Source organism: Meleagris gallopavo, chromosome Z, assembly GCF_000146605.3.
Source record: "Meleagris gallopavo isolate NT-WF06-2002-E0010 breed Aviagen turkey brand Nicholas breeding stock chromosome Z, Turkey_5.1, whole genome shotgun sequence".
NCBI classification, from domain to species: domain Eukaryota; kingdom Metazoa; phylum Chordata; class Aves; order Galliformes; family Phasianidae; genus Meleagris; species Meleagris gallopavo.
In genome coordinates, this window is record NC_015041.2 from 63421724 (window position 1) to 63433630 (window position 11907).

The 11907-nt window shown below is 41.7% G+C and overlaps 1 protein-coding gene across 1 annotated transcript in view; it reads left to right on the forward strand.

Moving 5' to 3' along the window:
- The window catches only part of DGKQ (diacylglycerol kinase theta), a 62882-nt gene extending 51323 nt beyond the window's left edge, over positions 1-11559 (forward strand). The window contains 5 exon segments of the mRNA XM_031557397.1: positions 1302-1448; positions 2472-2583; positions 3632-3784; positions 4859-4886; positions 4889-11559. Of these exon segments, the coding sequence (XP_031413257.1) occupies positions 1302-1448; positions 2472-2583; positions 3632-3784; positions 4859-4886; positions 4889-4956 (508 nt within the window). The 3' untranslated portion in view covers positions 4957-11559.
- The last annotated feature ends 348 nt before the right edge of the window (positions 11560-11907 follow it).

Below are 11907 nucleotides of genomic sequence, written 5' to 3' on the forward strand. Positions count from 1 at the left end.
TAACGTTACTAGTAAGTTCTTAATCTTCTTCTTTTTCTTTTTTTTTTCTTTTTTTTTTGTCTCTGTGTCCTGATGCAGTTCCTAGCTGAAACGGAATGCATACAGAAGAATTTAGTGATAGGCTTTGGTCTTTGGCAGTTTTTGCTCTTTGCTGTTGCCATGGGATGCTGTACCCAACGTGTCCTGTGGACTCTGAGGTCTATAGCACTTTCTTTGCAGTCACGTAATTGAGAACTGTGTCTGCAGTTACAGCTCTCTGTCGTATTCTTTTAGTTTCTACAGGCTTCTCTCTTGATGTAACTGAAGTTCTTATCTCTTGGGGGTACTTAAAGTACTTTGTTTCTTACCTGTATTTTTCAGTTGTAATTAATACATAGAAATTAGACAAAGCCTGTTTTAGCATAGACACATCTCGTAGCCTTGTCTGGAGTGGAGGCATATGCCAAATGCTCTTACATCAGTAAGAAAGCTAAGCCTCAGTAGTTTTTAAGACTGTTAACGTGTATGGTGAATCATTCCCAGGATAATAATTTGAAAGAACTAAACAGTCTCTGTCGGGAGAGTGGACTTTAAGCCACGTGCTAAACTGGCTGTCGTCACCACACGAACATAACTCAGACACAATGTTAGGGATGTTCTGTGGGTTGGATTCCAGTGACAGCTCAGTGCTCACAGGGTCAAATAATGGAAACTCATGCTTTTTATTTCAAGACTCTTTAAGGTTGCTGTGTATCTCAATGTTTCCATTATAGAAGAAAAGACCAATGTTTGTTTACATAACTCTTAAAATATTTTGACATCTCTAGGGATGCCGTAAAATCTTCCTCATCTTTTTTTACTCCAAAATTAGATACCATAGAGCTCTGTCACTGATTAACACTACAAAGCATATTTTCAGTTTCCACAGCTGAGCCTGGCTTAACTGAATGAGCAATATGTAAAGTCCAAACTCAAAAGTGTTTGTGCCTTAACTTTGTGCTTTGATTATTTTGTCAGCGCATGATGAAACAGTTTAAAGTGTTCCATGAGACTCCTAGGTCCTAATCAGCATTACAGTTTTTCAGCCCAAAAGTTCTCTTGTCAAAGAGGCATTGCCTCTCTGCATCTCTGTATCTCCACAGGCCTTCACAGCACAGTTCCTCTCTTAGTTAAAAGATGTATTAAGTAGCACTTTGTGGCTTAGCTTTCTTTCTGTAGTAAAACTAAAAGAATTCATAGAGGTTTTTAATTGAAGAACTCTTTAAACATACCTGCTGAGAACAATGCTGGTGTGTGTTGACATGATGCTTGTCTGCTCCTAGGTTTCACAACAAAGGAGTTTATGTGAAAGTTGGGCTGCAGAAGATAAGCCATACCAGAAACCTTCATAAGGACATAAAGCTTCAGGTTGACCAGCGAGAGGTGGAGCTACCAAATATAGAAGGACTCATTTTTATTAACATACCCAGGTAAAAATGAGAGAAAGTAATCTTTGTGGGGACGTACCTGCCTGTACATGTGGCAGCGGTGCCTTCTGTTTGAGCATCCCCACAGTGTGGGCTGGCAGGTCATTGTTAAAGGGTAGTTGTGGTTACTGCCAAGCTCTGGGCTTGCAGTGATGCACGAGAAGTCTCAACACCATTCTAACAGTGTTTTTTTCTGACCCTTTAAAAGTCACAATCATGCTCCAATAAAAGGTGTTACTGCCTTGTTTTCCCAGTGCAAACCCCAGTACATCTGCTACTTCTCCTGTGTCCTAAGAGTAATTAGTAAATGTATCATCACTGGAGACAGATGTGTATGGAGTTGGTGGTGCTGTTTTCTAGATAGCTGTGGAAAGCGCGCATCTCTGGAAATGCTGGCATTGTTGCAGAGGCTGCACAGACACCAGCAGGAAACCAAAGGGAAAGCTGTAGGAAATGTGACTTCCTTAAATTTGCTGGTGATAAGAGTGATTTTTTTTTAATTTGTGTAATAACAGCAATGCATTAGTGCAGCCATACTGTTTTTTTCAAATATGCTCTAGCCTTAAACCTCTCTGTATATGATTTCAGTCTGCTTTGAAGGTGTTTCATCTTTTCATTCGTATGCCAGGAGTTGGATATGGTGATCCCTGTGGGTCCCATCCAGTGTGGGATATTCTGTGGTTCACTTGTATTTATGTACACACACAGAAATGTGCACACTCAAGCGTATGTTGCATGCGAGAGCTGTGGAGAAGATCAGGGTTAGCACTGGGCAATCGGTGCACCTAAAGAGCAAGCAAATTACATGAATGAAGAAGGTCAATACTGCACAAAATGCAAAACTTTCTTTCTCTCCTCAGCGATCTCGGCAGAATGCTTCCAAACTCTAGAAAAGCATTTCTTGCTCTTAGTGCAGGAAAGCTCAAAGTCTCCCTCCCTGTGGAGATTAGCAGAGTGCTGAGCTTTTGAATCCTGACAGAGCAGAGGTCCCAGGTGGGGTGGTCACTGTGTGTGTTCTCTGTGCAGCTGGGGGTCTGGAGCTGATCTCTGGGGCACTGACAGTGATGACCGCTTTGAGAAACCACGCATTGATGATGGCCTGCTGGAAGTTGTTGGTGTCACTGGTGTTGTTCACATGGTAGGTTGTCACTCTGCTGCAAGTAGAGGAAACATGTTTCAGTGAGCCTCTCTGGTAAACACTTTTCTCAGACTGATTTATTTTCATAATAAACTGCATCTTAGAAGTGAACAGTCCTAGGAGGTATGCATCAATGCTAGAATTACACCATCATTTGTTCAGGTTCTTGTTATGTAGTACAGAAATGGTTATAGACCATAAGCAGAATTCATGGCAGCATCAGCTGTCTGCAAACAGATGTTCAGGAGTTAGCTGTAATTGCTGTGCTCATTCCTGGGCTGCAGGGCTGCCTGGTAGCCTGTGTGTTAGCCTGCTTGGAAGACCCATATCTAGATGTAAGACAACAGCAGACAGAATGGAAAGTGAAGAAACTCATGGCTGCATGAGAAGCATGAGAATTATGAAGAACTTGTGAAAAGAGCATGGTTCAGAGGTTACATGTATAAGTAGCTGTGGAACACAAATACACACATACACAGATGTTATGGAATGCATTACTTTTGTGTTAAAGTTTTGGCCTTCATGTTTGGTATCTGTACATACTCACCAGGACAAATTTTAGAAGCAAAGTTCTGTGGTTAACACTGATCCAGTAGTTGAAGACGAATATGAAGTTGAGTATGGCAAAACTCCTTCTCTGTGTTTTATGATAATGTACTTCCAGATTTTGGAATTCCGCATGCACCACAGTCCGTGCTTTGTTAGGTGTTTTAAATTCATTTACTACTTTATGGAGGAGGGAAGTAAAACCAAACAGGATTTTTCTGAGTGTGTGCTCCTTTGCCAACAGGAAAGTTCAAAGGACTCCACTGTGTAATCTGGCCTCTGGCAGCACGCATACACTGAGTTCTTGTCCATAAAGTAACTTAAATAATTAATTTTGCATCCTTAAAGGCATCCTGTGCCTACTATGCTTGAGCAGTTCTTGTACTTGAAACTTAAAATATCAGTGAGAATAAAATTGTATCCGCCCAGTTCAAGTGCAAGTAATACTTGTGCTTCTTGTTTATTGGGGTGATTGATAATCTTGGCTTTTACTTCTTAACAGGGTCAAGTCCAAAGTGGTTTTCGTTCAGGCATCCGCATAGCCCAGGGCTCATATTTTCGTGTAACGCTCCTAAAGCCAATTCCAGTTCAAGTTGATGGAGAGCCCTGGATTCAAGCCCCAGGACAGATTATTATTTCTGCTGCAGGACCAAAGGTAATGGCTGAAACTTTGTCTCAAAAAACTGACTTTGTTCCTTCAGTTACATTATTCTGTTACGTTGCTCATCAGTTGTGTTCTGGTACTTAACTTCAGAAGAGCTAGTCAACACTGTGTAGTAATTGTTGGGTAAGCAAACAGTCATTTCTACAGAGAATTGTTTGATGGCCTTCTCCGTGGCTCAGATGAGGATTGCGTTCAGGAAGGTAGAAACTGAGCCCCAGCCAAATGGCTCCATTTTTTTCCCTTATTGAGATCTGCAGGTGGTGTTAGTTGCCCTGAAGCTGATGGTAGTTATGAGGGCCATGCTAGGACTCCAGTGAGTGAGAGTGAAAGAGTCTGCTGGCTGTGCTGGTGGAGGGAAGATCTGTCCAAAAGCAACAAAGGAGAAAACTGAATAGTGGAGGGGGAGAGTCTTGAGAGAAAGAGGCTTTTGAGTTCATTAGTGTCTGCTTATTCCTAATATCTCAGTGTATATATACAGAAGAAAAGGAGTATCAACTACCTAAGCATTAACTTTTATTTTCGTATTGAAGTTGTGAAATAAACATTTTGTCTGTAACCTTAAGGAAACCTTTTTAATTCGCAGAAGAGACCACATAGCCTAGGAGAGGAGAACTACCAAAAAAATGGCACTTGTAGGCAAAAATGGGTTAGAAAGAGGATCATACCTCAGATGTTTGGGAATATGTTAAGTCTGAGGGCTGGGGATGGGGAGGGAGAGAGTGCAAACTTAAATTGGCCTTCCAGTGAGAAATATTTCTGTCCCTAAGGTTGGTGACTGTCAGTGTTATCTGTATATATGTGTAGTTATATGCTTGTACATTGATAGATATGCACATACACACTTCTGTACACACTATATACATATACTTACATGGGCCTATTTTTTTATGTAAAAAGCAGTTAATCCTAGCACTTTGTAAGGGTAGGTGTTTCACTCAGCTATGTATTTTAATTTTTTTTTGCAGTTCAACACTTTACTCATGTATTAGTTGTCTTAGACCTGCTAGTAGGTTACTCCAGATACTTGCCCACTCCTTCATTTTCTTTAAAAACTTTGTATTTTAGGTTCGTATGTTGAAAAAATCCAAGCAGAAAAAAAAAAAACTGGAAGCCTGAGAGAGATGAGAGTGGACAGCATGTCAGTATGCGAAGGAGGACGCTAAACGGAGACCTGGGCTCAGAACCAGTGCAGCACAACTAAAGACAGTTTGGTAGAACCGAGTGCAGACAGCTGGTGAAGAAGCGTTGTTTACGAGTGTGCCTTCATTACATTTTGATAGTACTGGGTTCTACTTAGTCTTTCAGAGATAGTGCCTCGTTGTTACAAGTAACTGTTATGTACCACTTGCCTCATTTGAGATGTTTTCTTTGGGTTGCTCTTCCATAAACCGTTGCCCAGTTTTTTTATGTATGTGGACACCAAGGCCAAACAAAGATTGTGAGGTGCCAAGATTTCTGCTTCTGCTTTCACAGACTCTTTCCGTCCTCTCTGCTTTTTCTTTTAGAAAATTGTTCCTTAGAAAAACTTGGTGCATCCTTCCATAAATGAAACTGTTAAGTTAATACCTACAGTAACCTTTGTACAAAAGGCAAAGACATGAGCTGCTGAGAACTCCTTGGATCAGTCCGAATAACACAGCTGAAACAACACTACCTTAGAAGAGAGAAAATACAGAACACAGGAGAGATGACTTCTCTAAAAGCTGTTGTGCTAGGAAGTACTAGAACAGTTGAGTCCAGCTATTTCAGACAGTTTATTTCAGCAGCAGGTGGACAGAATGGATGAAGGGCAAACAGCTTTTAAGTACATTATCAGTTAAAGTTAGTAACAAAGCCTGTTTAAAAGGCATTTGAATTTCAGCAGCTACCACTCCAAAGTAGAAAAGGAACAAGAATACCTGGGTCACTCCTGTAGTGCACTATTGCAGTGACTATTTTCTATCACTGAGAGCATTATCTTTAACAGCAGGCTTTTCTTGCAGTCTTTTCTTGTATTATCCCATGTTCATTGATTTGTTGGGCTGTTATTTAATAGCAAGCTCCGAGACTTGTAACTAATTAGTGTAAAGCAAGTACCATATAGTGTTCTTTGAAGTGAATATGGAGTAGTTTCACTCAGGAGTTTTAGGAGGTACTGAAGCCTGTAAAGTGCATGTAACATTCTGTAGGGTTCAGGAGAGTGGGTCATGAAAACTCACCCAGTCAGCTTTTTCAAGTACTTCGTGGGTGTTGTTAGCAGCTGTGGGCCCAGCGACTCAGTGACTTTACCTTCCCCCTGGGATGAATGTGTGTGCTCTTCTGAGTTCAGCCCTTTCTCATCTCTGTGAGATTGACATCAACTCTCTTTGCCTACCTGCCTGCTGCTGCTGCAGGGATCCAGCAGCTCTTTCATAGCTTCCTGCTAGAGGCTGGAACTAGAGCAAATGCTTAGTCCTGTACTGCACTACACGTATCTGCTGTCCACGTCCACAGTCATGTTGGTCTGCAGCAACTGAACGTTTCCTTTCACGCATTGTGCACTGTGCAGGAGGAGAGAGTGTGGATCCTCATCTCCTGATCACTAGACGTGGGATTGTCTCTGCTTCAGAACCTGGACAGGAAGGATCCACTGGAGCTCCTGTGGCATCCTGGTGCCAGCATTCCAAGCAGCAGGAACATGTTGTACTTCAGGCTGTGCTTTCAAGCTTATAAGTTAGAAATCTTAAACACATTGCTGCTAGTAGTTGTCCAGAAAGCCACAGAAACTGCTTTTTGTCCTTGGGGTAGCTGAAAGACTGTATAGTCATTCTAATTGCTGACTCAAACATGGAGAGAAAAGCTTCACTTTTTGTTACAGAAAACACAGATGAGCTTTTAAGCTTGTTGGTACTGACTGTCTTCTACAGCCCAAATAAATAAACCTGTCTGGCTGTTTTTCTAGACGCACATCATCCCGCAGCATGTAACTGACAGCGTTTTGTGTTCTTGGCTTGTTGTTAGGGGCCTGGCTGTCTCTGCCTGTTGCTTAGAATCTGTTACCTGAAATAACATGGAACTCCTGGGCCAGAGTATTTTAATCAGAGGGCCCCATGCTGTGACATATCGTTCTGTGGGGATTTTCCATCTCTGTAACGAGGCTGATTCAGGGCTGCATTGTGGTAGCAAGGTGACACAAATACAACCTTGTTCTTGCAGCTGTCCAGGTGGATCCTGCTGATGCATACAAAGACTTTCAGTTTTCTTCTTTCCTTCTCTTCTCTCTTTACCATAAACTGATTCCCACATGTTGTTTGAATAGATTAAGTAGATGAGCGCCACGCCGGAATGAAAATGTATCTTAAGGAAAACACACTTGGCATTTATTGTCTCTCTGCATCATAAAATGATTCTTAGTAGTTTTGAAGGCAGAATAGATTCCTGAGCAGTTGCGAAAGAAAAACTCTTGTAAAATTTTTAAGAGAAGAAACTCTGTTGTGCATCTCTGTTAAGCTGTAGCAGCTTCAGGAACTGTAAAGGCCAGCATATCAAAGGGATCATACATTTGTTTTTCTTAATTTTCTTTTCCTTATTTTTTTCCCCCCCACATTTTTATCATGCTGGGTATCTCAAAAGGCCTAATATTTTCATAGCCTGTAAAGCTTCCTTGAAGAGAGGTGCTAACTCTTTACACTTAGTATGAAACATCTTGACTTAGCCTTTACATTGAACATAAAGAGGCAGTACAATTAGTATCACAGTGGGCAGATGAATGGTTTTGAGAACTGTGTGGAAAGAGGAGTGCTGTATGAGTGCTTCCTGAGTACCTAGCTTTAGGCAGGGCAGTAAGGAAAGCGGCTCATGCTGCCCAGACAGGTTTTGATCAGTCAGAAACCACAGCTATAGACAGGGAAGTGGCACAGGCTGCGCTGTTCAGGCATACTCCTTCATCCTCTTTGTATCCCCTGTCTTCTCACCCACAGCTGTGTGCAGCACACACAGTACTGATCCCTCACTTGGTATCCTACCAAGCATGGAGAGAGAGAGAGAGGTCCTTGAAGCCATGGTGCATTTCAAGTGTCTGTGCAGCAGACAAGTAGGTGGTCAGCTGGTTAACATCTGCTTTTAAATACATTGCCTCTGTCCTGAATTAGGAGAACAAAATTTGAAAGGTTATCCCTGAGATGTAGATACTGCATCAGAAAATTTGATATTATTTTCTCCCATGAATTTTAGACTTGGTTTTTGAAGTTTAAATTGCTGGTGCTTTCATTGTAATCAAAAACACTTTGTTTATGTGTGTGTATGTTTACATATACGTGTACACATACACACACATTCTTAATACAGTCTTTATTAATGTCCCGTAGTAGTGTGGTTTTGCAGCTTTGGCTGTGTTGCAGCACTGTGATAGCATTCACTTGTGCACCTTTCTCTCACCATTGTGGTCAGGAGGCAGGGCAGCTTTCCTGTTGCACCCTCTTGGGCTGCCAGCACGTAAAGGACATGTACTTCCTAATATGATATGACAACAATAGAGCCAAAGCACAGCTGTGTTCAGAGTACAGTGTCTGCATGTGCTCCATCTGAGCGCCTCGTGTTTTTTCTACATTTCAATCGTTTTAGTGTGTTTAACATCAATGGAAATGGCTACTGTAGTGTTTTAAAAGCCAAAAGCTGTAGTATGGTCAATATAAATAAGAAACAAAACTAAAAGAACTGCTGCAAGCCGTTGCTCATTAATCTGCATAGTTACCCTCTTCAGAGTACTGCACAGATTGCCTCTTTCAAAGTGCAAGTAGTGCTCTTGTTTTGAGTATCAGCTCTGTGGTGTCACTGAAGGTGTGTGTGTTACCTTGCAGCACAGCCTGTTGGCATGTTACTGTCTGTGTACCAAATGAAACCTCATTTTGTGGGAGGATAACATAAAATGAACTGTGGTGACACCGAAAATGGACGTCTGTTGGAGACAGAACCGATGTAGCTGCATGGGTGTTGTACGGTGTGTGGGCAGATACGCCATATGTTGCATGGCCACCAGCCCACAGCCCTGCACTGATAGCAAAAGAGCAGTCAGGAGTCCTTCAGTCTGCACCCCGTACCTTTCCTGTACCACCATGGCACTAAGTGTGCATCTTCCCTTCCTGGTAAGCTGCTGTCCTGCCCTTTGGACTCGACCTTTATGCTGAAACTGGTGACGGAAGCATGAGTGCCGGGTGTTGTATGTGTGCAGAGGGTGTGGGAATGGGCTCACGCTGTTCTTCCATTTCTGTGTTAGCTTCTGCTCCAACCATTTCACAGCTGTGCAGCAAAGGTTCAGCAGCAGTTGAGATTCGCGGGGCAGCACCGCCTCGTTTTCAGCCGATGACCTTGTGTTCTTCAGTGCACGTATCATTTCATGTACCTTTTGCACTTAGCAGAAAAGGTTAGATAGTCTTAGAGTTAGATAGGCAAGTTAGATGGGCTTAGGGTGTAGCGAAATGGCAATGTTTGTACTCTTTACTAAATATGGGGATGATTCTGCAGATCTAAAGATGCACTTTCAGGTAATGGTGAATGCAAGTTGGTAGAATGCAACTCTTTAAAACTTCAGGAGCTTCTCTGGCCACAGTGCTCCTTGGTTCCTATCTCTGATTCTGTTCTCAAGAGCTCTGCGTTGGAATGAGAGATGGCACCTTCCCCACATCACAGTATGTATTCACAACTGACTGGAAAATTCACGTATATTTTTAAACAATTACAAATTGGCTGCTAGTCTAAGGTTTAGGGTTGTTAGTCTGACTTTATAATGCTTTTGAAAGTGATGTTAAGGTTTATTTATAATGTCAGCATTTTCTGACTTGACACTTCCTTGGCTTGTAAGAGAGGTCCAGCTCAGAGCCCTTGTTCCTTTGCTGCTAGCTGTTTTGTTGAACAGCGTAGACATTTTGTGTATAGAATGCAGTAAAATACATGCAATTTACTGATTTTAACCTGCAGCCAGTCCAGCAGCTTCAGTGTTTACAGGACAGTGACTACTGATTGTAAACCCACACGCATCAGTTGATGCCATGCACCCTTTTTGCATCTTGGAAGCACTGTTTCTGCTTCCTGTGACAGTTAACAGAAATAGTTGCCTTTTGGTTTAGACTCTTTGTTGTGTCCCTTTAAAGAGATTTACATGTGGTTACAACTTTCCTGATGTGGATTCATAAGACAGACTTTGTACTGTTACAAGTGTTTTATTGAACTTGTTTTCCAAAAGATTGACTTTATTTTTTGTGAAGATAATTTATGGCAGTATTTATAAGCAATTCAGTGTTGTCAAAGAAGTTGGTCCAAAGCCCTGAAGTAAATGTATTAAAGATGTATCACAGAGCAAAGTATTTTTAGTAGGACAGTGGTGTTGGCGTAGCTACCCTTCTCAGCTCTCCTAGCAACACTCTCATTTAACATGTCACCCTGGCTCAAGTGTGTTGCTTAGGAGCAGACTTGATTTCAGAAGATCTGGCTTCATTTACATTGTGCATATCCCCTTCTGGCAGCAATTTCAAATGTAAACACCAGCTGTAGCAGCCTGAACTTTTCCCCAGTACAAATCACTCAGTTAAAGAGCTTGCCCTGGTGCCTGACAGCAGGGGTACAAAGGTCTGGTGACCGTCTGGCCCTTACAGCTGTCTGTCCCTATCCAAAGGATGTGCCACACATTGGTCTCTTTGCTTTCCAAAGGAAATAAGGCTCAAACCAGATCCTTCCCTGTGTCGAATACTTGCAGCTTGCCGAGCCATGGCATCTCTTCCTTTGTGCTGCTGATTTTGCCTAAGTGGGTAGCAAGAGGTGCTTGAAGAATTAGTATTTATTGTGTTACTTTTAGGTGCTTATGATGCCTTCACTGCTATTTTGAAAGAGAATTGTGGGGATCTGTATCATAGCAATAGCTGTATAACTTTAGCTTTCTGAACATGCCAAAAAGAAGTAATCCTTGAAGTAGTTGAATTAGCAATGTTGTAGATAGTAGCAATCAATACCTTGAAGAAGCTGCAAGTTCTAATTAATAGGAGCATCTCTGCTTTGAGTGTAAGCGTCACAGAGTTTGTCGTTCACTAGAGATTTCAGTGTCCCTCTTATGACACGTTAACTCTTCTCAGACTCTAGCTTGGTTATTGCTTAAATAACTGCATTTCACCTCTTGTCATTTAAATCGGCCAACTTCAAGTGGATTTCTAACAAATGCCATTTTAATATCAAGATGCCTTTATGTGTCTAATAACATCTCTTGTGAGTGTTCGAATACCTTGGCAACGAATCAGGTTGGCCCAACAAGATGAGGTAAGCTGACCACTAAACAGATTAGCTGTTGTCTAGTGCTTACTCTTTGTGCACTTAATAGTTCTGGAAAAAAAATAAGGTCTAAGTATTAGCTTTCAAGTGCTCAAAAGCTGTTTTCACGTTGTGTGCCTCAAACTAGTAATGCATTACCATACCTTTACTTGTGCACTGGTCTCAGAAACAGTGTAACTTGTTTCTCAGTGTCTGCCTTGCAAATCACTATGCTGTGCTAACTTGTCAGAAAATGACATACCTAATGTATTGATTGGTTTAAAAGAAAGTTATTTATAGAAGTTGGGCTTTCCTCGTATATTTAAACATCTCTTTGTCTCTTTGAGCTATATTCATAGAATAATTCTGTATATATTTTGCAATATGTCTGTGTTTGATTGTACATTTTGCACTGATTTGAAATTGTGTATTCTACATGTTATTTACAAGTTCCAGAGATCTATAACTAGAATTTGTCTGTGAAAAATACAACCTCTGTTCTGCCCTGGTCATTTGTGGAGTAGTGGTGCTTCTTTAAAAACAGCAAAGTACACTTACTCATCAAGAAACATACTTTCTTTCAGGTGGGCTCTTCTGCAATGTTCCGACATGCTGCAGGAGGCTGGTCACACACAGTGTGAGGGTGGCTGCGTTGTAGCAGAGTTGTTCATTTCTTGCTGTTGGTTGCTACCATTAACAGCTACACACAGCTGTGGTGTGCGGCACTCAGCAGCGGTCAGGCGCTTCTGGAGCCATTATTTCTGTGGGTCACACTTACTCCAACTGCTGAGAGCTGAGATAGCACAGTCACTGTTGTGCTGTATTGAGAGTTACTTCAGTGATGGTCCCAGCTGTCCTTG